Source organism: Dunckerocampus dactyliophorus, chromosome 1, assembly GCF_027744805.1.
Source record: "Dunckerocampus dactyliophorus isolate RoL2022-P2 chromosome 1, RoL_Ddac_1.1, whole genome shotgun sequence".
NCBI lineage: Eukaryota > Metazoa > Chordata > Actinopteri > Syngnathiformes > Syngnathidae > Dunckerocampus > Dunckerocampus dactyliophorus.
In genome coordinates this window covers 9959027-9986786 of record NC_072819.1, presented here as the reverse complement: position 1 = coordinate 9986786, position 27760 = coordinate 9959027, and the positions used below count along the sequence as shown (strand labels likewise).

Genomic DNA, 27760 nt, shown 5'->3' with positions numbered 1-27760 from the left:
AATTATTCTTGTGGGTTTTTTTAGTCCACTGTTGAGTTCAGTTGTGTTCAAATGGGATCTTTTTGATTTTTGCAGGTATGTTTTTGTCTGAAGTCATCGAGAAATACTTTGTTTCCCCAACCTTATTTCGAGTGATCCGTCTAGCCCGAATTGGACGTATTCTCCGCCTTATTAAGGGTGCCAAGGGCATCCGGACGCTTCTCTTTGCCTTGATGATGTCACTTCCTGCCCTATTCAACATTGGCCTACTACTCTTCTTGGTCATGTTCATCTACGCCATCTTTGGCATGTCTAACTTTGCCTATGTGAAGCGGGAGTCTGGAATCGACGACATGTTCAATTTTGAGACCTTTGGAAACAGTATGATCTGTTTGTTCCAGATCACTACCTCAGCTGGGTGGGATGGTCTGCTGGCGCCCATCCTGAACAAGCGGGAACCCGACTGCAATAGCCAGATGGAGCACCCGGGGAACACCTACAAAAGCAACTGCGGCAACCCATCGGTGGGCATCTTCTTCTTTGTCAGCTACATCATCATCTGCTTTCTCATCGTGGTCAACATGTACATCGCTGTCATTCTGGAGAACTTCAGCGTGGCCACAGAAGAGAGCGCAGAGCCTCTGAGTGAGGACGACTTTGAGATGTTTTACGAAGTGTGGGAGCGCTTCGACCCGGGCGCCACGCAGTTCATGGAGTACAGCAAGCTTTCTGACTTTGCTGATGCGCTGGATCCACCCCTGCGTATACCCAAGCCGAACATGATTCAGCTCATCTCCATGGACTTGCCGATGGTCAGTGGCGAGCGCATCCACTGCCTCGACATCCTCTTTGCCTTCACCAAACGAGTACTCGGTGAAGGTGGTGAGATGGACGTGTTGCGCGGGCAGATGGAGGAGCGTTTCATGGCCTCTAACCCCTCAAAGGTGTCGTATGAGCCCATCACCACCACTCTCCGCCGCAAGCAGGAGGACATGTCCGCCATTATTATCCAGAGAGCCTTCCGCCGCTACATGATTTGCATGACCATGAAGAAGGCTTCGGCCCTCTACAAGGAGCAGTTAAAAGTGGGGTTACGAGACCCCGATAAGGATGTAATGGTCATCAGCAAATACCATGAAAACTCCACGTCGGACAAAACAGACATGACCCCCTCTACAGCCTCCCCACCCTCGTACAACAGTGTAACAAAATCCGACAAGGACAAGTACGAGAAAGAGAACAAAGTCAAAGACTTGAAAGATAAATAGATTTTTTTCCAAATGTTTACAGCTTCTCATGGAGGTAGGTAGTCACAGTCTTGGTGTGTTTGTGGTTCCGAGTTTGTCGAATTCCTCAAGTCGAGGAGAGCAAGTACAGATATGTGTGTTTACTAGGGGTGTACCGATTTGTTTTAATAACGATTGCAATCGTATCACGATTTGTGTTTGTCGATACTATTCAAGTACGATATTGGTTCATTTAGAACAGTATGATCTGAAATGATACAGTAACTTTAAATCAATTCGGTAACTTTGTAGCCAAAAATTCAACCACTATGACTGTGAAATAAATACCTGGATACTGGACACTGAAGGTGACGTTTCCTAGGTTCCTGTTGTTTTTTGTAAGGGAATCAGATATAAATAATTAAGGATGCTGCCATACTTAAGCATAAATTACCAATGAGTACAAAAAATTAGTTAAAAATGCAATACAAAATCAGGATGCACAGAGGGTGGTATAGCTGTCCATGATTAATTATTTACTTTAAATAGTGCAACCCAAACCTGCACTTTGCACCCAATGAGAGACATTATGCAAATTCCTCAGCTAATTAATGTGGTATGGTATCTTCAATTAGGTGTTGAAACTTTCTCTCCTGTACCAGCCGATGGAAGCAGGGGCTTTTTGGGGCTGATAATCCTCCTGATCAGAGCAGTCATTTGACAGAACGGTGCAGCAACTAGCAAAAATACACTGACAGAAGTTTTGCAGTGCGCATATGTTAGGAATGTTACAAAATTTTGAAAAATGTAAAATCAAGTCTGTGATTATTGCTGTCTAATAAAACATGACTTGAACTTTAATTTGATACATCATTCACTTCTCTACCCCAAGTATTAAAGAAGTTAAAGCAAGTTTCATCCCGGAAAATAGTGCCTTTGGTTCCCATTGCTTTAACATTGAGTCAAGACAAAAGCTGTGATTGACCCACGGACCTTGGCAAGTGCAACTGGACTACAAAATATGTCATAACTTAGGCTGTGACATTTGTGTTAATAGTCAACAGAGTATCCATTTACATTTTTTTGATAATCAAAAAGTCCAGGGAAGAAAATCAAGTGCCATAATGCTGCAGCAGCACGCTGTATTCGTTTCCACGCCACATTACAAATTGCATGCACACAGTAATTCCGGGACAAAATTTGCATATTTCGCACCATCAGATTTGCTGCTACTGGACCGTAAACTACCGTCCAAAGGCGTACAAAACGTCCTTACTTTGCATATTGTCCCCATAAATGTCACTTCAAATGCATTTCAAATAAGGACAAATGAGTTAAGTATGAATACCGAATGAAGTGACTGAACTGACCAAAAGAAGAAGAACCCAATCAACTGTATTTCACAGGTCAACTACAACTCCCATGACCACCACATACCCGATAGACAATGACGGCACCGACAGGCAGACTAACATTTAACGTCTTTATCACTAAAAGTGATAAAAAAGCACATCCATGTAAAGCCTGCCGTGCTTCCATCCAATGCTTCATTTCCTAGTGTCGATTCAATCGATTGATTACCTTTTAAACGATGTTAGATCGATATACTGTATATGTCGTCCTGAATGGAAACTTGAGAACGCAGATCGATGTAATTGAATTGTAGGAATATAAATTGATGCAGTGAATGAATCGTTACACCCCTAGTGTTTACAGAGAATCCCCGAGTACATCTCTGAAGGGACCAGGTCATTCACAAGAAAAGACTCCTGCAAATGCTTGTGATTTTCCATTCGGTTGCTTGGTTGTTTTTGCTAACTGACATGCTTCAGTGTACTGCTAAATTGTCTGTAGCCAGTGCTGCTGCTGCTGCTGCTGCTGCTACAGTGGAACCCGTTTAACCCCTTGAACTCACATTGACATAAGCGGTTGTCGACATAACCAAAACCGAAACTAGCCATTGCGTGCACATTTACTTGTAACTTTGTTCAGAGGCAAAAGGGGAAAGGGTGATAATAAAAGACTTTTGTTTGTTGACATGGTTTTCCTCCATTTGTGCATATTTTTATTTATTTATTTTTATTTATTAATATTTATTTATTATTCATTTATTTTATACTCTTACAAAAATATACAGCGTGTCTATGGAAATGAGCCCTTTGGTCATTAAAGGAAAACTGTTTTATTTGGAATTTTGACCATCATCCGCAGTCCTTATGTGAGATATGAACATGTGTCTTTCCCTTTTCTGTGCGTTTTAAAGACAGGTAAACAGCTAGCACGAGGCAGCTAACAATGCACGTGCATGGTCACAGCATGTATATAAAACAATAATTGGTTTGGTTGTGGGTTTTGGGAGGTGTTTTAATAGAGGGCTTTATAGGTGGAATAGGTGAATCCCATTACCTGCATTGTTAGCTGCCTCATGCTCCGGTTTTCTTTATTTAGAATGCACAGACAAGAGAAAGACGTGTTCATATCTCGCATAAGAATTGTGGATGATGGGCAAAATTCCCAAAAAAGGTCCAGGTGTCCTTGAAGAGGGGCTTTTTAGTAATAAGAGCAAGGTGGAGCCAGAACTTGGTTGGTTGACATAGAACGGGCTTAAACGTGTTCCACTGTACTATAAATCCAGTGTCTTGAATTTAAGAATGGGTGTAATGCACAGCTTGTTTTCTTCTTTTTGAGGGAAATGGTGGCAATTATTGGCGAGAATGTAGAGTCTTTTCATTTACTCTTTGTCTCATTCAGAATGTTGTCAACTTTCCGACAAAGTCAATGCTGGAAATTGTAGGTTCTCTCCCTGAGTGGTAAGTGCCAGAGTACACTCACCACTGGTAGAAGAAGTCAGTGGCCAACACCCTATTGAAGTAGTTGTAGAAGTAGTAGTTATTTCGGTGTCAAAACAGTTGACCCTCCAGGATGAGGTTGATCTTGAGCCATATTTGCTCACAGGGTTCACTCAGAAATCGCAGCCATGGTACGCCACAAGCCAACCGGGATGAAGTAGCGGCCAAATTCCATGTTGCCCGAATGTTTTCTTCCCACGGACGTGTCTTGATAGTCAAGACACCAGATGTCAAAGTTGACAGTCCTTTGCCTTGACTTTGACAAATACCCCCATCATTCTGAAGTACAATTGCCTTGTGTTCATTTGTACAATGCATTGAAAAATCCATGTATTGAATGTGCATTACAGAGCCACGGTCCCTTCCTTGGCAACAGTCAGGACTGTACTGTACAGAAGTACTAAAACCTGTACATTTTTGAAACACAGACAACCTGTGCACTGAGGTGCTGGGATCAACCCTTGGCTCCAACCACTCTTTGTGGGGTGGGGTTCTTCCCATGCTTGCATGACTTTTTTCCTGGCACACAACACACAACCTACTCCCACAACCCAAAAAACAAGCATGTTACGCTAATTGGAGACTCTAAATTGTCCATATGTGTGAATGTGAGTGTGCATGTGCGTTTGTATAGAGTGTCCTGCGATTGATTGGTGACCAGTCCAGGGTGTACCCCGCCTCTCATCCAAGTCAGCTGGGATAGTCTCTAGCCTATGTATGACCCTGAACAATATAGACATTTAACAGAATAATTTGTTTACCATATTTGTGGAAAAGTGGATCATTTATATAAATGATGAAATGTAGTCGTAAAAGTAGTAATATCGCTGTGTCTCAATTTGCACACTTCCTTACTTACATTTACTTTTGACTGCATAAGTTTCATCATCACATGTTGCTCTCAAGATTCCCCCCAAAAAAGCTGGCAATCCAAATGTTGGAGGTTATGTTTTGTTGAGTGGTTTCATTTCAAAGCAATTCATTTAAATATTGTGATTGTCTTGAAGTAATGGATTTAGTAATGGATTTGGGACAGCTCTACTCTGTCAAAATTGGTGCACTCAGGAACTAAGTACAGAGTGTGCACACTATACTTATTGAAGTCTATCGACGGAAGTATTCAATTTGACACAGGCTATGAGCCCAATACAAAAAGCACCAGCCAATGGAGGAACATAAATCAACAGCGCAGTCCATCTAAAAGCACGGCGAGAAAAATGGAGGAAAACACTGAAAAAAATAAAGGAGCAGAAAAACTCACGGAGGAGCAACAGAACAGCCAGGAAGACGCATAACAACGTAGATACAGAGGGGTAGACAAATATAAGTATGGGGTCGTTATTTCAGGAAATACGGCACTTTGAATTGGCATGTAATTCTAGGGGTCATTATTTCAGAAAATAAGGTACTTCAAATGGGCAAATCATTTTAGGGGTTATTATTTGAGCAAATGTGGCACTTCAAATGGGCAAATAATTATCGGGCTCATTTTTAATTATTGGTGGGCATTATTTGAAGAAATATGATTCTTCAGATTTGCAAATTACAGGGGTCATTATTTGAGGAAATATGGCACGTCAAGTGGGCAAAGATTTTAAGGGTCATTATTTGAAGAAATACGGTACTTTAAATGGGCAAATAATTTTAGGGGTCATTATTAGAGGTAGTACGGTACTTCAAATGGGCAAATAATTATAAGGGTTATTTGAGGAAATCTGGCACTTAAAAACCAGCAACTTTTCTAAAGGTCGTTACTTGAGAAAATACAATATCTCAAGTGCAATCATAGAGGTTATTACCTGAGGAAGAACAGCACTTAAGATGGGCAAGTAATTACAGTACCCTAACTATAGTAATAGGTCAGACTTTGAAGGCAATTATTTTTACAATGTAAAAAATATAATCCATACCGGCAAAATGACGCTAAAGTACAAACTACTTTCGGCTAATGTGTCAAACTAGTGAACACATAAGCTTGACCTTGTGAGTTGGTTTTTGGCTCTGCAAGAAAATGTATTTTGGTCCTAAATATTCCTGCTTTCTGTCCTCTCCTACCCTACACTAAAATACACAACTTTTGCAGAAAAGTGACAAAATTTCAAAGAAGTACTTTGCTGTAGTGCTTTGTAAATAGTCATATAACAATTTTGGTCACGCTTTCATTTCATGTAAGGGCACTGTTTCATTGGAGCGGTCATGTGTTTGTGTGTGTGTGTGTATGTGTATGTGAGAAAGAGTTGGATGTATACACTTTTACTGTAGTAGAGTGATCCACCAGTCTTCAGGTTTTGTTCTGGTTTTCCGCATATAATAAAAGTCAACAATGATCTGTAGATACAAACTATTTCAAGCCTCGTTGCCGTCACTAATCACTTGTGTGATGTTTTTGGTGAACTGCATGCAGGAAGTGACTCCGCGCACACATGCTCTTATTGTTTGAACAACCAAAAGAATAAAATTACATATTTTTCCTAAGTCTTCTTGTTTTTACGAAAAATGAATTGTGCTGCATTTTGTTCCATCGAAGATATGACAAAAACAAAAAAAAAATCCCAAATAAAAACTTTTTAGGGAAACAATTTGTGCACTCAAGATATATTCACTTAAGGTTTTCCAATATTAAAAAAAAAAAAAATCCTTTAAAACGTTAGGTTTTGCAGGCAACAGGATTAGCGATGCTGTTTTTGATCGAAAGCTCCAGGAAGGCAAGGCTTTGATATGAAGCAGAGTGGGGGTTTGTTTCCAAATGACAAAAAAAGATGGAGAAGAAAGCACTTTATATACTTTATCTTTTATATTTTATCAAAGATGTAGATATTTATTACTGTATTTGTCGCATCTTTGCCGTGTTTTTGTTTGGCTACAAACGTGTCAAGGAGGTCGATACCACGCCGATTAAAGGAGGAAAGACATGATCTGAATTCTGATTGCGAGTTTACTGTTAGTTTCACATTGTCTAGTTTGCTGCGTCACCTACTCGTTGGTTTACTTGCTTGCTTATTTACTTTACAGATGTGGTCTTGCTTCATATATACTAAGATACAAAATAGATAAAGGGCAAGTATTGCTGATACTGATACCGATAATTTTCAAGATCATCGAATGATTTTGTGACTTTGCCTATCATTTGTTGATAATTATAATCCGAATAAAACGCAGGACATACATTTTAGGGGGGGAAAAAGGTTTTTATCAACTATTTGTGAACAATTTAACAGTATATAAATACACCAATATAAAACAATAACAAAGTAATACAATTATTTTCTTTATTTTATAATAAAGAAAATAGTGCAAAATAAGTCAAGAAAAGTTGGGTCATTAAAATCCTTCAAAGACCTCCTGTGTCCAAAAACTATTTTATAACGATATTTAAATATATCTACAATGCAATGAAAAACATAATTTGTGAAAAAAAACTGAAAAATATCGACGTCATCACGGCAATATTGATCCGATACTAGTACTACCCTTTGTGTCGATGCTTTCGGTATTTTTGATCCACGCTATATGGCAGGAGAAAGAGGAAGAAGAATGATGTGAGGCCCAACCCCCACCTCCTTCCAGTCCGCATCCACCTGCTTCCTCCCTTCCAGTTGCCTAGCAACCCAACATCACATTCCTCTTGAAGATGGCGGTGTGTGGCAAAACAAGAGGTGGTACTGGCGCCACTTGCTGGCATTAAAGCAGAATGCTAATAATACCGATTTGTGAATTAAGGCGCCACTAGAATGTGACTTTTATGGGTTGACAATATCAATGATGACACAATATCAACAACACAGCAAAAAATACACAGATGTTTGTCAAAATAAAGGACAACATCGCGCTATCGTATAAATCTGATACTGACACTACCAACATTTTTCATGAGAAACATTTTCGGCATGCAGTTGTTTTTCAGGGTTTGTGTGTATTTTTGGCATTTGCAGCAATTCTCTTGCTGTTTGTGTGGGTTTTCCTTTTGGATCATTTCTGTGTTTGGAGCGCTTGGGCAAAAAATATTACAGTAATCTCATCACACTGGTATCGACCCAATACTGATACTACCAAAATCACCAATGACCTTGAAAAACGTTCAAGGACATAGAATCGTTATTGGTGATGTTGGCCCTTTATTTACTTGTGTGGCCAGAGGGGGGCACTTTAACGATTGAATTTAATTGCAGTAAACACTAACAACGTTGCTCCTAAAATGGCGTTATTTTTCCTCATAATATAATGACATTATTCTCGGAAAATTGTGTCTTTTTCTCGCGATTTTTTTCTTAACATTTTGACCATTCTTGTGAGATACGTAGAAGGGGTGTTATGACACGCAGACGCCTGTGGGGGGGAGTAGTGCACTATCAGTGGTCCAGCTACCGGAAATGGAAGGAAAGGGCAGCGGCTACCACAACAACTACATCCGTAAACCAGTCCACCTAAACCGGGTTGATGCCGCCTTGGGTGAGGTTTGTTTTTATCTAAATAATGGCGGAGGACGAGTAAACTTGATGCGGAGGAGGCACGAACTTCATCGAGGTGGCGGGACTGTAAAGATGTTACTTCCGGACACTCGTTTTTAACGACGCCAAGGGCTAGACGGTTAGCTTGTTTGTTAACCTGCTAGCCGCTTGCTTGTCATCAAGTTCTTTTGTCCTTTTTACCGCAAAGGCAGGGGTTTATACTATATCCGTTAGTTAAAACACCGCCACAATATTGGTAGGTTTTTGTGTCATATTTTAGCGTGGCATATGTATCGAGTCACAATAAATGGATGACATGGCGTTTTAATGGGAAACTCTTTCAAAATAAAACAAATTAGCCGCATTATTGATGGCGTCCTCTAAACCAGACCTCGTCAGCAATGAGAGCAATTGTTCTAAAGAAAACAGCAATGAGGCATCAGACCAGAGCTGTTTTTGCCTTGATGACCTGGTGAACATCGCCACTGTAGGTGAGTTGCATAAAATACGTTGTTTATTATTGTGTGTGTATTGTGCATTGGTGAGATACACTGTTGTAATGTCTTTTACACATTAATAACCTAAAGGAACCATCAGTTTGGTACAGTGGCCTACTGATTTCCCACACGGTGCATTTAAAAGTGAGAGGCAGGAAGTGGAGAGTCTGGCAACCAAAAACAGCAGAGTGCCATAGCAGTAGTGCCAAGGAGGAGCAAAAGCTTGAAAACCATGTGTTCCTCCTCAGGTACAGGAACCTTTGGTCGCGTTTTTCTGGTACGGGACAAGAAGAGCAGGACCTTCTATGCCCTGAAGCAGATGAAGATCCCTGACGTGATCCGCCTTAAGCAGGAGCAGCATGTCTACAATGAGAAAGCTGTGCTGAAAGAGGTCAACCACCCCTTCCTCATTCGACTGTGAGTTTGTTCCCCACTCTTCCCAGCAAAACCCCAAGTTTATCACATCCATAGACATTCCAGCGTCTACCGCAGTTTGTTAGTGTAGGCCTCGTTTTTGACAATTTAATGGTTCAACACACCATGCACACTCGCATTTTCTCATCATTTAACAGCATGTAACTTACATAGTGTTGAGAGGTTTGATCGAAAATCCAAACAATATTGTAGGTCATGCTGTGTGTAACAAAGTAAATTCAGCAATACTTTGGTTAAAACAAGTATAAAACAAGCCTTGAAAAAGAGTCTGCATTGTCTTAAATTCAGGTCTATAAAGTATTATTCAATAATTATGCATTTTACTAAGAAATTAATGAAATCTGTTATTTTTAAGGCAATGTTTATGTGTTATTATGTTATGTCTACTGCCGAGAGGTAGTATCTTATAAAGATTTAATGTACAGTCAAATGACATCGTCATGGAAAGTGACCTACCGTAATCTAAAAACATGTTTTTGGTTGTGGGGTAAGATGACAGACAGGGAAAATGCCGAGGAGGAATCTCTAAAAAGATCTTTTGACCGTGTGGATTAATTTAGAATCTTTGCTTTCTCTTATGAAAGTTTGTGAAATATCACTGTGGAGGAGCGTTTGCAACACGTCTGTGCCCGAAGTCCCAAGCAATTCCTCAACCTGCGCACACACGCACTGTGCACATTGCATTAGTAGTGACTTTGCTGTGTGCCTTCGTGTTGCCGTCTGCCACACCAGCCCGCGGCCCAAATGTAATCGTGCCTGGCCACCATAAATAATTTAATGGATGGGAAACACTGATGTATTTGCCAAGTTTGAATGTCTTCACAGACAGCAGCATTTTTGTGTTTGCCAGGTTTTGGACGCACCACGACGAATGCTTCCTGTATATGTTGATGGATTACGTGCCTGGCGGTGAACTGTTCAGCTACCTCCGCAACCGGGGCCGCTTCACCAACGCAACCGCTCTCTTCTACGCCTCAGAGATTGTCTGTGCTATCGAATACATCCACTCCAAAGACATAGTGTACCGCGACCTCAAGCCGGAGAACATCCTCCTGGACAGGGAAGGACATATCCGCCTGACCGACTTTGGCTTTGCCAAGAAGCTTTCAGAGAGGTCATGACAGTAAAATCATTATTAATACTCTTATTTTAGCATCCTATTACTTTACTTAAAAGGCTTACTATATACAGTATATATTGTATATATACACAGGGTGTCCCACAGAACGTATACACACTTTCAATAATTGTAAACTATTTGTTTATTAAAATTTGTTCAAATTTTCCCATTTCAAAATGTAATGGAATCTACAAACATCATTTTATTGTTTTGTCACTGCCTTTTCTCAAACTGACGTCCCTTCTGGTCCCGGCACTGCTGGCAACGCAAAGCATGCATCAGCAAACCATTCCATCGATATTTGCGTGTGTTCACGTTCAATGACTGCTCTCAATTTAGTGACTGTTGCAGATCTCATAGCGTAGACTTTGTCTTTTGGGTGTCCTCATAACAAAAAGTCTGGTGAACGAGGAGGGGATTCGATGAAACCCCTTCCTCTAATCCACCGGTTTGTCAAGATCTCATCAAGGAAGGATCTGACATTGCGATGGTAGTGTGGGGATGCCCCATCTTGCTTCTCCTCATCTTCAAAGTCTTCTCAAATGCTTGGCATGACAGACTGTTGCAGCAAGTGTATACATTTTTTGGATACCCTGTATATATGTATAAAATCACATGTTACATTTACACAATTCAACGTGTCTGAAAAGCAGCAAAACACCACACACATTTAAATCATACCATGCAGAGTGGAAAAGGAGCCTGACATGTCTTTGGTTTTCTGAATAGAACCTGGACTCTGTGTGGCACTCCAGAGTACCTTGCTCCAGAGGTAATCCAGAGCAAAGGTCATGGCCGAGCAGTGGACTGGTGGGCTCTCGGCATCCTCATCTTCGAAATGTTGGCAGGGTGCGTGCTGCTGTCTTTATGCTTTGCTGAGATGCACCGGTATAGTTGGTGGGGAGCACTGGGCATGTTATTTTCACATCACCCAGAGCAACTGAGGTGAAAGAAACACATTCCTGTTGGCTTGCTGCAAACTGTGTTTCATACTTAAAATCCTACAGATTATTGATTTTTTTTTTTCTCTTCAGATATCCACCTTTCTTTGATGACAATCCTTTTGGGATCTACCAGAAAATTCTGGCCGGAAAACTGGACTTTCCACGTCACCTGGATTTCTATGTCAAGTAAGCTTTTATTTTGCCCACTCCAAGAATTCGAGCTGCGACCCTTTTACTTGTCCCATCACTGCTACAGACCTGATCAAAATATTAAGACCAGTTGAAAAATTGCTAGAATTTGCATTTGGATCTTAACGAGGTTTTAAGTAGAGCTACAATATGCAAAGGCAAGAAGAGGGAGTGAGACAAAAAACATGTGGAACTTGTAATTTAAACAAAAACAATCACCTGATCTAAAGTTTAAGACCACAGGCTATAATAATAATAGCCTAATAATAATAATATAATAATAATATAATAATAATAATGGCTATAATAATAATAGCCAAATCTGCTTAAAAAAAAGTCATTTTCTGTCAGGCATTCACACTGTCATGTTGCAATTGTCGTAGTGTTATTATACCCTGAGTCTAAAGTCAAAATAATAATAATAATTGTACATCTCCATTTTTTTATTGCGACATTTTCATGTCTCTGTTGTGGTGTTGTGGGCTGTTGTTGGTCTATTATGGTGTACGTAGTGCCAAAAGACTGTCCCGGACTGATATGTGTTTATGTCTACCTTAGAGACATCATCAAGAAGTTTCTGGTGGTTGATCGAGGAAGAAGACTCGGCAACATGAAGGTGAGTTGAAGTGATTTTTCTTTCCATTGACCCTGAACCCTTGACACAGAGAGAACCAGTTAAAATTTTGGAAAGTGATAAATTGGGTGTTACAGCATATTGCATATTATTACAGCAGCAAGTTGCCACTTGATGTATTTTCTTAATTGTTTAATATCACCAATGTGACAAAATGACAAAATCTACTTTATGCATGCAACAAAGTAGACGAGACGTGTTCTGTTCAAAGTAACACACACCACAGGAGCTAAATAGTGCTTGTTGCCTTGAAGAGCAAACAGGGACATTTGAACACTACGGTAGGTGTATTTTAACACAAAGCGACAAAAATCCTCTGACGGAAAGCCTGACGTGACGTATTGTTACCAAAAAGGTCATTTCAAAAATGCTAATAAGATTCTGCGCGTAATTAGTTCCCTTTTTTTGTACACTATTGAGCATTATGGTCGTGAAAATACGGTACAAATGATAGCATCCCAACAGTGAGGTATGCTTGTCATGAGTTTCTGCCTTGTTTGTGTTACTTCAGAACGGAGCAGATGATGTCAAAAAACACAAATGGTTTAAGACTGTCGACTGGGAGACCGTTCCTCTGAGAAGAATGAAGGTAAGCCTTGAAACAGTACACTGGCAAAGTAAGTATTTGATCACCTACTGATTTAGTAAGTTTACTCCCTTGCAAAAATATGAAAAGTACATCAGTTTTTACGGTTGGTTTATTATAACAGTGAGACAGAATGGAAAAATAACAAAATAAAGGTTAAACAGTAATCACTCATTTGTCGTGGTTAATTGGTTGCAGACCTTACTGTGATAAGTGAATTTCTGCATCCATCCATCTTCTATGCCGCTTATCATCACAAGGGTCGCGGGTATGCTGGAGCCTATCCCAGCTGACTTCGGGCGAGAGGCGGAGTACACCCTGGACTGGTCGCCAGCCAATCGCAGGGCACATATATTCACTCTCACATTCATACCTATGGACAATTTAGAGTCGCCAATGAACCTAACATGCATGTTTTTGGAATGGGGGAGGAAACCGGAGTACCCAGAGAAAACCCACCCACACACGGGGAGAACATGCAAACTCCACACAGAGATGACAGTGGAGATTCGAACCCAGATCTTTCAGATCTCATGACTGTGTGGCCAACATGCTAACCACTAGGCCACCATGTGGCCAAAGTAGGATTCCTGATTTATAAACTAAATATTTTTGTATTTATAGAACAGAAAACCTGTTTACGACCGTCTAAATACGTTTTTTAACATTATTAGTGCCGTCTACAAATGAAATGACACCCCTGTAATCACCTTTACACTCCCGTTACCCAATATAGTAGACATAGTAAGAGTAAATAAGTACTTTAAAAAACAAATAATACTCGTGTTTCTGTGTGTTGGTGTAAATATGTTCCGGTGCTAGGGGAACTGAACGGTGGGCAGCCAGGAAGTCCAGAGTTGAGTTTTAGCTTGGCGTGGGTTATGTCCACAACAGCATCCCATGTTAGGGATTATTGTGCCTGTTGTGAGGTCACTCAAACCTGCAATTAAAGCCTGTTCTTCCTGCGATCAAGTCTGGGGTTTCAGGGTCTCACCGAACATTACAGTAACATTACTGGCACCTAGTGACCAGTGTAAAATACTACATCTCATCACAATGTCATTTAGCCATTTTTATGCTTGAAAATGATTAATTTAGGCAAAACCCCTGCATAATATTTGCTTTAATATGCATATTTTTGAGAAATAGGCCATATTCAACCACGGCGCAGCTTTATTTATTAAATCAGTTTACTAATTCATATATTTTTGAAAAACTGTGATTCGAAGCGCAACATGGTGAGGGATTACCATAGATTGAGTGAATTAAGTATTTGGTCTCCTACCAACCAGCAAGCACCCCGTGGACTGGTTATGTGTCTATGGAACTCACAAATTAGTCCTGTCCTTTGAACAAAGTAGTTCTAATCTCAATCTTTGTCACAATAAATCCACCACAAAAATGATGTACTGTTCATGTATTTGCAAAGGGGTAAAGTCAGCAGAGGATCAAATACTTATTTTCCATACTGAAACTTGTTAAAGTAATACTATGTGGTCATTTGCCCTGAACGGAAAACTGCACTTTTTTTGGAATTTTTATCATCCACAATCCTTACGTGAGACATGAACACATACAATGGTGTGAACAAGTGTTTGCTCCCTTCTTGATTTCTTTTTTTTTTTTTGCATGTTTTGTCACATCAAACAAATGTAAATATTAGTCAATGACAACACAGCTGAACACAAAATGCAGTTTTTAAATGAAACTTTTTGTTATTAAGGTAGAAAAAAAATCCAAACCTACATGGCCCTGTGTGGAAAAAGTGATTGCCTCCTGTTAAAACATAACTTAATTGAGATCTATCAGTCTGGAAAAGGTTATGAAGCCATTTCTAAAGCTTTGGGACTGCAGCGAACCACAGTGAGAGCCATTATTCACAAATGCCGAAAACATGGAACATTGGTGAACCTTCCCAGGAGTGGTCGGCCAACCAAAATGACTCCAAGAGTGCAGCAACAACTCATCCAAGAGGTCACAAAAGACCCCACAACAACATCCAAAGAACTGCAGGCCTCACTTGCCTCAGTTAAGGTCAGTGTTCATGACTCTGAAAGACACTGGGCAAAAATGGCCTGCATGGTAGAGTTCTATGACGAAAACCACTGCTGAACAAAAAGAACATTAAGGCTTGTCACAAAAATGCCAAAAAACATCTTGATGATCTTCAGGAGCTTTGTGAAAATACTCTGTGGTCTGACAAAGGTTGAACTTTTTGGGAGGTGGGTGTCCCATTACATCTGGCGTAAAAGTAACGTCGCATTTCAGAAAAAGAACATCATCCATCCCTCCATCCATTTTCTATACCGCTTCATCCTCATTAGGGTCGCGGGGGCATGCTGGAGCCTATCCCAACTGACTTCGGGCGACAGGCGGGGTACACCCTGGACTGGTCGCCAGCCAATCGCAAAAGAACATCATACCAGCAGTAAAATACGGTGGTGGTAGTGTGATGGTCTGAGGCTGTTTTGCTGCTTCAGGGCCTGGAGAACTTGCTGTGATAAATGGAACCATGAATTCTCTGTCTACCAAAAAATCCTGAAGAAGAATGTCCGGCCATCTGTTGGTGACCTCAAGCTGAAACCAACTTGGGTTCTGCAGCAGGACAATGATCCAAAACACACCAGCAAGTCCACCTCTGAATGGTTGAAGAAAAACAAATCGAAGACTTTGGAGTCAAAGTCAAAGTCATGACCTGAGTCCTATTGAGATGCTGTGGTTTGATCTTTAAAAGGTGCTTCATGCTGGAAAACCCTCCAATGTGGCTGAATTACAAGAATTCTGCAAAGATGAGTGGGCCAAATTTCCTCCACAGCGCTGTAAGAGACTCTTTGCAAGGTAACGCAAACGCTTGATTGCAGTTGTTAGGTTTCGGGGGCAATCACTTTTTCCACACAGGGCCATGTAGGTTTGGATTTTGTTTTTTCTCCCTTAATAATAAAAAGTGTCATTTTAAAACTGCATTTTGTGTGCAGTTGTGTTGTCATTGACTAATACTTAAAATTGGTTTGCTGATCTGAAACTATTAAGTGTGGCGAACATGCAAAAAAATAAGAAATCAAGAAGGGGGCAAACACTTTTTCACACCGCTTATGTTTTTCTTTCGGTCGCGTCTAGACAAAATGTCGCTATTGCCACGTGTCATGTGCACAAAATTGTTCGTATCCTTTCCTTGAAGAACAGAAAACCCACAATTGTCTGTGAAATCACTTGAAAGTGACAAAAGCTGTAATCAATAAAAAAAAAATGTATTCAATTAAAATGAACGAACGAAAACGACACATTGCTTGGGACAGACACAAAAATGAATCAGTAGAAGTCTGCCAACAGTTTTGACTGTGTATACTGTATATTATTATATTATGTAATATAATGTCCTCTCGCTGACCTTTTTAATGACGTTCGTTTTCACTTCCTTGGTGATGGCTTTCCTTTTCATTGGCGCACTGACACTTGGGTGACTCATGAAGTGTAAAAAGTGAACTAATAAGCGATGTTATCCTTCCTGCACAGGCTCACGGTTACCGAGCAAAATGAATTGAATTGAATTCATTTATGATAGCACGAGCACCGCACCGTAAAGCGAGGACCACCTGACATGACTCGTAGCCGATTCGTCTTTTCGTGTTGTGAATCTAGCCTTGAAGTCATTTGCTATGACTTTGAAATGACCTTAAATGTGCAAATCCACAGCCTCCCATCGTTCCCAAAGTGTCCCACGAAGGCGACACCACAAACTTTGAAGCGTACACCAACGACGAATGGGAAAAAGAGACGTCCGTTCCACCGAGAGACTTGGAAATCTTCAGTAGCTTCTGATAACGCTCACTTTTCTTCATAATTTAAAAAAAAAAAAGAAAAAAAAAGGCCAAGTTGGTTAAATCTTTTTAACCTGCTTAATCTGCAAATGATTCATCTCCACTTTCTGTTTTTTAGTATTGCAATCTGTCCTGAGCAGAACAAAACAAAGACTGTTACTTTCTAGGTTTTTTTAAATAGTCTTTTATATTTTGTCCTCTTTTAAAGGACATATTTCTTTGACCTCTGAACCCTGTGACTGTTGTCTGGCCAGAAGCGAGTATTATGAGGAATACGACTTTAATTGTTTATGAAAGGCAGCAAAGAGGTGCCTTATGTTTTCGCTACCAGTTTTGGGGAATTTCACTTGAAATTGTGATTTTTGTCAACCTGGAGTCGATTGTGGCATGTGTGGGGAAAAACTGCGGTTTTAAGGTGCTCTCGTCTGCTGTCATGTTTGCTTTTGTTTTTGTTTTTTTTACGGTAATGTCTCTAAATGAATGAAAATGCATTTATGTTGTGAATGATCAGGATCAGGTTGACAAAATCGGTTTCTCGTTGGTGCTCAACAGTTGACACGTCTAAAGCCATCTTCAAAGCCTCTGGATTTGAAAGAACAGAAAATAAACTTGCAACATGTGGAAGGGAAACTCTTGCTTCTTCTTCTGCTTCTTCTCAGCGTTTAGTTTTTTTTTTACACTTGTCCCTTCGCCACTTTGCGGTTTGAATGATAAATAAATCATGCTGTACATGATTGAATGTGGCCTATTATTAGTCACAACTCAAAATATGAATATTTAAGCTAATGTTACATTTTTTTTTTTTAAGTAATTAAGCATTTTCGAGCATAACAATGGCTAAATAAACTAAAACACATATTTAAGGCATTCAAAGACGCTGATATACTTGTTGTATTGGACACTAGTCAGTAGATGTCAGTAATGTTACTGTGAAGTTCGGTGAGACACACAAGCAGCAGACCCAGACAAAAATCCCTAATAAAAACATACTTTTGCAGCCGTAATCCTCGGCAAACTGAAACTCAACTCTGAACCCCAGCCATCACTTCCAGTCCGCCACTCACTCTACTCCCCTGGGGAACACATTTACAGCAACACAAACGGGCCTTATTTCTTATAAGGCTTATTTCTTATATGTCTTACTGCACTATATTGGGTAACATGAGTATAAAGGTGACTATAGGGGTGTTATTTCATGTCTAGAGGGCTTTAATAATAAACAGGTTTTCAATGCTGTAACTACGAAAATAATCAATTTATAAGGAATACTACTTTACCGAAATTCACTTGTCACGGTCGGGTCTGGAGCCAATTTACCACGATAAACGAGGGACGACTGTATATGTCAAAGTAGCTGAGGAACACTTCAAATTGCTTTTAAGTCAGCTGCATGCTTTGCATTTTATGGATTTTAATATTTTTCAGTTTTTATTTTAATAAAAAGAATTCAATACCTGATCTTTACCACTGACTACTTGAGGCAGCTATTGTCTGTGGCGTTTGGGTGCATGGCTAACATCTATCCAATCACATACTTTACAAAGACATCAACAGTCCATTTTTTTAAGGGCACAATCCACCCTTCTCAGTTGATTGCGCCGTCCTACGTCGAGCCTGTTCATGGCGAAGATCAGCCTCCGCCCTTTTGTGCATAATCTTTTATGGACCGAATTTACAGGCACAGCCAAGGCTTTGAGGATGTCCAGTTTGGGGGCCTTTGGAGCTCATCCTGGTGCGACCTTGGGCATTTACCTGGGCTGTTCACGATTCTGGCATGAGGTTTTACAAATCCAGATCTGAGGCCATGGCTCTCAGCGAGGTAAGGGTGGATTGCACCCTCTGGGTTGGGAGTGAGGTCTTGCCCCGAACAGACGAGTTCAAGTATCTCAGGATTTTGTTCACAAGTGACGGAAGGCTGGAGTGTGAGATCGACAGGCAGGTGGGCGCGGCACCTGCAGTAATGCGGTCACTATATTGGACTGTCTTGACCTGGACCGATCTATGTTCCTAACCTCACCTGGTTGCAAATTTTGGGTAGTGACCTAAAGAGCAGGATCGTGGATACAAGCGACTGCAATGAGTTTCCTCCGTAGGGTGGTTGGACTCACCCTAAAAGATAGGGTGGGGATCTCAGAGTAGCAGAGGAACCAGTTGAGTTTGGTAGGTCAACTTGTCCAAATGCCTTTGTGGTGAGGTGTTCCGTGCATGCTCAACTGGGAGGAGGCCAAGGACACGCTGGAGGGATTATGTCCCGCAGCTCGCATCACAGTGGAACTGGCACAGGTGGTTGGAGACCTGGAAGTCTGGGCTTCCCTACTAAAGGTGCTCACAGACTCCAACGTACAGTGAGCGGGGCGGACGCCATGCCAAACGTCTGCGGTCATCAGAGCTTTCATAGCGGAGCGCACTGCCTATGATGCAGTTTCATGCGACGTTTCTGTGAAACACGACATACACTACATGTACTTACACGACATACAACACAATCCTTGTGCGTTTTTTCTCTCCTGGCGTCCTACGCAGATGATGAGTAAGACGAGCTGCTCTGCCTGCTGGCTTTGCTGCCTCATCCTTGCCCAGTGTTTGAGCAATGTCTTTGGTTTTTGGTCGTCCTTGTAGTCTCTCTGTGACGTGTCATAAGATCGCCGTACTTTTTCTGCCCGTCTCTCTTTGAAGCTCGTCTCCATTGGACTTGACAGTGTGTCACATTAAAAACGGGTCGATGTGAAAAATACATGCCAAGCGGTGTTTTATGTGACATTAGTGCGCGGAGTCCGAGTGGTAGTGAAATTGGAGCTTTGCGCACAAGGGGCTTGCGGACGCCCGTTTTGAGTCTGCACGGACCTCTGCAAACTCCGTTCTGTGTACTTTCCACCCAAGTATGTTTGGACCTTAAGCCGTCACAACCAGACGTAAATTCTTTTTGCCAGCGTGATTTTTGGCGTTCCCCAAAAAGCTGTGTTTTTTGTTTGTTTGTGGAGAACGTAGTCGTGGTGACCATGAAGGAGTAAGATCTCGACAGGCATGGAGGACGTACTAAATACCTGAACGTGCGTCTAATTACATATGTGGGGTGCATGTGTGGCGCACGACACACATAGGAGTCCGCAAGTGCCACGTACGAAAAAAGTGACATTTTGCACAAACCTGACACCAGCAAAACGTACGGAAGACGCACGTTGCCTGTACGGGTAATGCACGAAGGCGTACAAAGTGCGTAAGTTTGTCTTGCAACCTGTAAAAAACGCAAGCGCCCGTTGAGTTTTTATTGTCAAAACATAGAACGTCTGTGGCCGGTCTATGGTTCGAAAATCAGCACATCACGCATGCCCTCCCTGCGATTCCTGCATTTTTTTGCACGTAGACCGACCGTAGGAGCCCATATGACAGGTTGTGACCTTAGCTTCAACACTGCTCTCCCCTGCAACCCACAACCGGATAAGGAGGACAGGTTTTCTAGAAACCCAATAATGTTTTACATGTTTCCATTCAAAACAAGTAAATATAACTTTATGACACTAAGGAGAACTAAGGTGGGGGAAAAAAAGTTTTTATTGTGGCAAGTCAACAATAGCATAAATTAGGATGATGTTGAAATTCCTCACCAGCAGGTTTGTCATAATTGAGAAACAATAATATCCATCCATTGACGCTTGAAAAAAGCACCTACATTAAACTTTTCCAATCTTTTCATCTCTTAATCTAAGGGAAAAAAACACTGCAGACATTACGACATAAAACATTCCTACTATCACAACAGAAATCCAAAAATGACACCAGGATGTGCGAATACACAGAAGTAACAAGAACAATGTACAATAAATGGTCAAGCTGGTAAAATGTTTTGTCATGATAAAAAAAACAAGGCATCAGACTGAACAACAACAACAACATATAAAAGAATCCAATGGAGGAGGTCTTTCTTGTGCAGTCGCCAGTCTACGATCTACTGAGCAAGGTGCTGAAAGCTGGAAAAAGAGAATACAAATACAGTATGTATCATTCACCAGCATGTTCTTAGAAAACATCATCTACAACACTTCAGAATCAAGAACATGACCAAAGCAGAAACACGAAATATTACATCACACTCACTATTCACTCATGCGCACTAGTCTGGAAGGTTTCCTGTGGAAGTGGCGAATAAATCCTTTCCTGGGCTGTCAAAACGGCGCAGTAATCCCACGTTTTTCGCGATTAATTGGTTCCAGAGCCGACAGTGATAAGTGAATTTATGCCAAGTATGATTCCTTATTTATAAATGGAATACTTTCATAGTTAGAGCATAGCAAACCTGTTTACCAACTTCTAAATACGGGTTTTAACATCATTAGAGCCCTGTAGACATGAAATAACACCCCTATAGTCACCTTTACACTTTTATTACCCAATATAGTTGACATAATAGAAAATAACACATTGAAGACCTAAATAAGACATAATATAGACTCACATCGTTGCATTGGGAGAGTCACAATGACCAGTGTAAAATACTACTTATCAAAAATGTATTTGAATGCTTCTTCTGAATGCCTTGTATTTGTATTTTAGTTCTTTAGCCACTTTTACGCTTGAAAATACTTGATTTAGGTCAGGAATAGGTCAAATTTTAATAGGCATTTTTTTTTTTTTGTTACTAATGATATGCTGTAGTTACCACAAAACATTGCTGATTTTTGTAATGTTTTGAAAAACCATGATAAAGTAAAGGCACAAAATTTGAAGCGAAAAGTGACAAGGCACGACTGTATACACGACTCTCTCATTTGTTCGTCGAACGCACGCAGAACAATGAACATGTCTGCCTGCTTTCTTCGTGTCGCAACAGGATCAGTTATGTGCTGACTGTTCATGCGCTCAGGCGGTCAAGCGCCCTGTCAAATCCTGAATATCGGGAATTGGTGGAGGACGCAAAAACGGCGACGTTACCTTACGCATGCTAGCTGGCCTCGTGAGAAGAATCTGAAATCTGATGTTTAAATAACTGGTGACACTTACCGAACTTCCACTGAAACTAAGTAACATGGGCCAGCACTACTGATTCTGAAGGCCGTGTGCAGATTACACCGGCATTGCAACGCATAGAAGCTGAAATCTGATTGGAGCTACCATACACATACACTACTGGAAACAAAGCACCAAGAGACACGCTACTAAATGAAGATAATGGACTGTTGGGAATGAGTTTATATAATTTCATGGAACAAATACTGTACTCCAATTTTAAGTTGTAGGTCAGTGCTTGTGATAGTTTGCTGGCCCCCACAGCACACCATCGCTGTAGAGTATGTGTCTCCATGTGTTGCTGAGTCGTCGCAGACATGCCGTGCATATCTTCATTTATTTCTGGCACTGTCGTCTCTGTGTTGCCACTCGCCACATTTTGTACATTGACCGCTGAACACACCTATGGTCCAGCGTCAGCTGGGATAGGCTCCAGCTCACCCGTGACGCCAGCTTGTTTGACATCAAGTTCCTTAATAATTAGAATTTGTACAAGTGCATGACTGCGTGTGTAGAATTGTAAACAATATATGAGCAATGTAAAGGATAAGTTCAATGACATAAACACGTCCGCACATTTCTGAAGTAAATTGTTGCGTGGGTGAAAGCCTACCTTGAGGTTCGGACCGGGTCATGTGTTGGCCTTTGCCGCTCTCTGGGTCAGCACCTGCCCACAAAGCACTTTTAGTACCTCAGCATCCCATCCACATCTCCAGTAAAACCAGTCAAGATTTACCTCCCTGGATCTTGAAACACAGTTTTTTCTTCTGGTAAGCGAAGTAACTGGACGCTGCTCCTAGCAAGGCCACTCCAATGGCACTGGCGATTCCGGCAATTGTCCCGGATCCGGCCTCTTGGAGACAAAAGCAAACAAATCCATCAGGGTGATTTTTCTTGACGGTGGATGGATGTGTGGATGGATCCCAGCGCAAAACCTTCTATACTCACAAACCTCAGAACGTATGGAAGAACCAATTCAGACTATAAAACCATGTCGCCCCACGCCACACCCACTACTAAAAAAATGATAATGTAATCATTTCCTGAATTGAAAACATGATTGAATCTAATGATATAGTCTTCTGCAATCCACAGTTTTTGTTCCTTAGCTTAGAAAATACACTTTCACTGTGTTTGCTCCCCCTTTTGGCACGCACACGAATAAGGCTAAAAGACGCACCTCCCAACCTATTTATACACTGGTGTGCCATCCAATTAAAATGCAGCAAAATCACAGTAAAGCACAGAACCTGCAGTTTTAAAAGCCATTGAAATTCCAGTCATCCCTCGTTTATCGCAGTTAATCGGTTCAGGACGGTGATTAATGAATTTCCGTCAAGTATTTATGTAGTGAGGGCATAGAAAACCTGTTTATGACCTTTTTAAATATGTTTTTTTGACATTTTTAGAGCCCTCTAGACATGAAATAACACCCCTATAGTCACCTTTACACTCTAGCCAACATAGTAAACATAAAACATAATGTCGGCTCAGACATGATAGCAGTGGGACACTTCCTTGTTCCTTTTTAACTTCTGGTTTCCGTGCAGTACTTCCTGCGGTGGCTGACATTACAATATAACATCACCTAGTGACCAGTGTAGAATACCACATATCATCACAACATGTTTTTGAATGTGTCTTGTGAATACCTTACATTTGTATTTTCCTTCATTTTGCCATTTTTTTTTTTGCTTGAAAATGCTTAATTTAGGCAAAAATTACATCAGATTTGCCTAAATATGCGTATTTTTTTGGACAAATAATAGGCCGTATTCAACCACGGAAACTGCCATGATTTATTAATGAGTATATTTTTGAAAAAACACGATACAGTGAAGCCGCAAAATTCAAAGCGCAAAGTGGCGAATGACGGCTATTTTCATTGCGCAAATGGTAGTTAAAAAACAGCATTGCAGCGACAACAGCTTCGGTGTGTAACAGTTTTAATAAAATAATTTGGAAAAGTTGGGAAGGCCGGAATAAAAAGCTATGGCCCAAGATCAAGCCTGTCCTCGGTCCTTCTGATTCATACTCATTTTTAAGAGTTTGGTCAAATATCAAGGTCGAAGTACACCAGATGCTTGTTGGTGGTAACAAAAAAAAACATCTGGTCTGAGTGAAAATTCCTGAGCTAATTGTAACCAAATATTAGATTGTACACATTTGAGTGTGTATAATCTAATATCTCCCAAAATAACTTCAGACTTCTGCACCCAATCCTTGTTTTATTAATTTGCCAAGGCGTACATCACGCTTGCATTTTTGCCACATGCAGCTCAGACGATGTTGAATGACACCATTTTGGACCGATGTTGAAATCTCAATTACTGCCGCAGACACAAAAACTCTGACCAATCTACTGTGCACCCAAAACTAACGTCTGCATTAGCAACAGACAGAGAACTAGGAATCCAACAACTCAACCAATTTCCCCAACAGCTATTGAGTGGTCATTAAAAAAACTAAAAACAAAAAATAAATTCATGAAAAGGAGACTATTGTGTTAATGAGAACTGTGCGGAGGAAAACCCAGGTGCTGTCTGGAATCACTGGAAATGCTGCAGTTGTTTGAGTAAACATGACGAGTGTTGCAGTGACGTGTGGTCGTCCGCTAAGAAGACCAATGGCAGACCTGGGTTTGTCATCCAGTTTGAGATGAGAAAGCTTCATGAATGAAAACAAGATGTTACCTACAGAATACAGAACCGAGTCCAGTTGCATCTGGATCTGACTTCCCTTGGATAGTCATACCAGAATCAAGTACCAAGAACCTTAGTCAAAAGATCGTGAGGAATCAGTACAATCAGGCCACAGCCTGCATCAGTTCCAAGATCCTCTCTAAGGTCTGTCTTATATTGGACATCCACATAAAGAATTCCTCCGGCATGTTAGCAATTAGCATCTTCAGGACTTGGCCCCACTGAAGGTCTGGGTCTGCAACAACACAAAATTGCACCATAGTTTTAGCCACATAGACCGGACCAGACCTACACCAGACCAGGGTGACACCTGATAATATCTAATCAATATATAATCAAAGTAAAAGTTCAATAAATGGAGTAGTTGGTGATGCTGCCATATTTGAAATAAATAAACCCCACCTGCGCCGGAACCCAAAAGGTTAACCATAGCAGAGTTAATAATAGCACAAGTCAAAAATAGTAAACCACTCTGACGCAGAGGCACTGTTCTGTTTTTGTTGCATATTATTAGAACTTGTACATGCACCTTGACAGGGGGATTTTTTGGTTCTTTTTGGTATTTTTCGGGGGTGCAACAATTCCTCAAATAATTAGAGTACCTTGATTACAAAAAATAAACAAGGATTTTTTTTCTGCATTTCCGAATTGCTTAAGTCACCAGAGGATGAAGAAGGAAGCGGAAGGCACGGGGAGACTGAAGAGGCGAGTGAAAGAGACAAGGCAACGAAAAAGAAAAAAAACAACATGTGAAAAACAGACAGAAAATGTGGCGAAACAGCAAGTTGAACGCCGTGACGTGTATGCGTTGTAACGCGGCACTAACATACCACAACAGCACATCTTACTGTATATGTTGCATCATCTCCTCCCGAATGGAGCGGGAGATCAGAGACACGGTCAAATTAACGAAGCGCAAATCAGTGAGATGAAGGTTAATGTAGCTTACTAACAGCACGCGGAGGGCGGGCTTTCTCTTAATTATGACTACTGTTGAATGTGTGGCACAGGGGTGTCCAAAGAGCGGCCCGGGGGCCATTTGCGGCCCGCGGTCGTGATTGTATCGGCCCGCAGAACAGTCTAAAAATGTAATTTAACAAGGAAACTAAAAAAACAAACAAACAAACAAACAAACACCAGCAGCAAAAATGGGAAAGTCAAAATATTAATTGAAGAGAAGAGTTTGTAATCTAGCAAAGAAAAAACACATCATTTCACAAGAATAAGTAATAGTATGAGGATGTCGAGAAATGTCATTTTTTTAAGTAAAAAACAATGAATAAAGTTGTAATTTTTTTAAATTTAGCTTGGGGGGGGAAAATTTATAACATGGGAATAAAGTCAAAATATTAGGAGAAGAAAATATAAAGGAAGAAAGTTGAGATATTTGGACAATAAAAAAAATCAACAGCAGAAATTTGACCAGGGTAAAGTCAAAATATTAAGAGAAAAAAATAGTTTCCTAATGAGAAAAAAAGTTGCAATTTTATGAGAATAAACTTGTAAAATGAGAAAAAATATCATTTCAGTAACAATGTTGAAATAAAAAAAAAAACATTTTTTTCAAAAGACATGAAGTTATAATTATGAGAAGAACAACAAATAGTTGCGAAATAAATAAAAAAAACAGCAGAAATACAGAAAAAACAGCTGTAGTTTTACAGGAATAAAGTCAAAATATTAAGAAAAACGTTATAATCGAACGAAGAACAAAAGTCACAATTTTACAATAATAAATTCACATTATTATGGAAAAAACGTCATTTTTCGTAGCATTTCAGCTATTTTACAAAGGTGAAATGCAGTTTTTTATTGAGCTACATATACTGTAGCTTCTTAGCATATCTCTATGTGTTGGTTTCCTAAATATCAAAGTGGCCCTTGCATCCGTTCATTTTTCAGAATGTGGCCCTCGCTGGAAAAAGTTTGGACACCCCTGGTGTGGCATTATATAACGGTGGTAAAGTGACTTCGTACAGGGTTTATTTCATCTGCAAAGACACAGCGCTGTGAGTTAACAAGATGCAAAATAAAAACATTTTAGCTCACTAATCACTGCTCATTTCGAGCAGACAATACTGTGTAATGGAACAAGGAAGTGTGTGTCTCACTCACTTAGTTGAGAGTAATGTGTTCCACGACAGAAGGTGTCTTCATTTTACTTTGAACGCTGCAAAAACTCTTTTAAAGAGTATTTCTTTTATTTCTAGTCAGGCTGTTTAAGTTTAGGATGCATACATGCACAGCCATCAACATAATGTAATATGTAATTTAGTCTTGGTAATGTCTTAGGCAAGTATGTCTGTGTAGGCTCTCAGTCGTACAGGAGTTGTCCATCGAGGAAAAGGCTTCTTGAGACGTCATCTGTACTTCTGTGAAGAAGGTGTCGGACGTTTTGCTCCTCATCCGAAGAGCTTCGTCAGCGAACTAATAAGTGCTGGTAGCTTAGGCCTTAAATACAGTAAGAGTGGGCGGAATTGGTGTGCCAACACCCTCCTCCTATTGGTTCGTTACACTAAGCCTGGGCGGAGTAGTGGTATAATCCTAAAGTAAGTAGTGCAAAGTAAATTTCCCCGCTGTGGGATAAATAAAGTACATACAATACAATCCTATCCTGTTATTAACACCTCCGATAAAAGGGAAGTGTCGCTCCCTGAATTGGGTATGAACGACTCTGATACTGGCTTGTTAGCATCTATTGTTCTGGCTCGGCCCTGCCTTCACCTCATTTGCAAGACTAAGAGCTGTGGGTTTTGGTCTCAGTAACCTGCTGAACACTCCTGCTGAAAATTCCTACCTATTTCAAACCAGTAAATACCCTGAGACAAAAATTAGTGTATCCTAAAGACAAGGCTCCAAACCAGAAACAGAGCAATGTGGTCTATTCCATCCACTGTAAAGATGAGGAATGCAAAGAGCACTACATTGGGGAAACTAAGCAAATGCTCCAAAAAAGGCTTTATCAACATCGCAGGGACAATGCTAGTGATCCTCAATCAGCAGTACATCTACACCTTAAAGCAACCAATCACTCTTTTCAGGACAGCGAGGTAAAGATTTTGGCCAAAGAAAACAGATGGTTTGAAAGAGGAGTAAAGGAAGCTATTTTTGTCAAACAACAGAACCCATCATTGAATCGGAATGGTGGTTTGAGGTTTAATTTGGACCCTGTGTTCAGCAGGTTACTGAGACCAAAACCCACAGCTCTTAGTCTTGCAAATGAGGTGAAGGCAGGGCCGAGCCAGAACAATAGATGCTAACAAGCCAGTATCAGAGTCGTTCATACCCAATTCAGGGAGCGACACTTCCCTTTTATCGGAGGTGTTAAT

The 27760-nt window shown here is 40.6% G+C and overlaps 3 protein-coding genes across 11 annotated transcripts in view; 2 read left to right on the top strand and 1 right to left on the bottom strand.

Annotated features, from left to right (window-relative positions):
• The window catches only part of scn1lab (sodium channel, voltage-gated, type I like, alpha b), a 79824-nt gene extending 71554 nt beyond the window's left edge, over positions 1–8270 (top strand). For all 3 annotated transcript variants that reach the window (XM_054795588.1, XM_054795678.1, XM_054795769.1), the window contains one exon: positions 76–8270. In XM_054795588.1, coding sequence (XP_054651563.1) covers positions 76–1247 — 1172 coding nt within the window. In that variant the 3' untranslated portion in view covers positions 1248–8270. The remainder of the gene's footprint in view (positions 1–75) is intronic.
• A 155-nt stretch (positions 8271–8425) lies between these two features.
• prkx (protein kinase X-linked) lies at positions 8426–26802 on the top strand. Its single transcript, XM_054800152.1, has 8 exons — positions 8426–8993; positions 9248–9416; positions 10285–10548; positions 11284–11403; positions 11589–11684; positions 12246–12303; positions 12833–12910; positions 16601–26802. The coding sequence occupies exons 1-8, from the start codon at positions 8873–8875 to the stop codon at positions 16724–16726; spliced, it is 1032 nt and encodes a 343-aa protein (XP_054656127.1). The 5' UTR covers positions 8426–8872; the 3' UTR covers positions 16727–26802.
• cd99 (CD99 molecule) overlaps positions 20260–27760 on the bottom strand; it is a 41405-nt gene continuing 33904 nt past the window's right edge. For 6 of the 7 annotated variants that reach the window (XM_054752876.1, XM_054752960.1, XM_054752630.1 and 3 more), the window contains 3 exons: positions 22466–22582; positions 22343–22396; positions 20260–20693 (listed from right to left, as the gene is read on the bottom strand). In XM_054752876.1, coding sequence (XP_054608851.1) covers positions 20665–20693; positions 22343–22396; positions 22466–22582 — 200 coding nt within the window. In that variant the 3' untranslated portion in view covers positions 20260–20664. The other variant, XM_054752711.1, reaches the window with a different exon arrangement.

What these genes read in the sequence shown, in the direction of transcription:
- prkx (XM_054800152.1), top strand. Translation starts at nt 8,873, where the DNA reads ATGGCGTCCTCTAAACCAGACCTCGTCAGCAATGAGAGCAATTGTTCT. An exon ending in GCCAAGAAGCTTTCAGAGAG is followed by an intron (nt 10,549 to 11,283) that starts GTCATGACAGTA and finishes TTTTCTGAATAG; the next exon opens with AACCTGGACTCTGTGTGGCA. An exon ending in TTCCTCTGAGAAGAATGAAG is followed by an intron (nt 12,911 to 16,600) that starts GTAAGCCTTGAA and finishes GCAAATCCACAG; the next exon opens with CCTCCCATCGTTCCCAAAGT.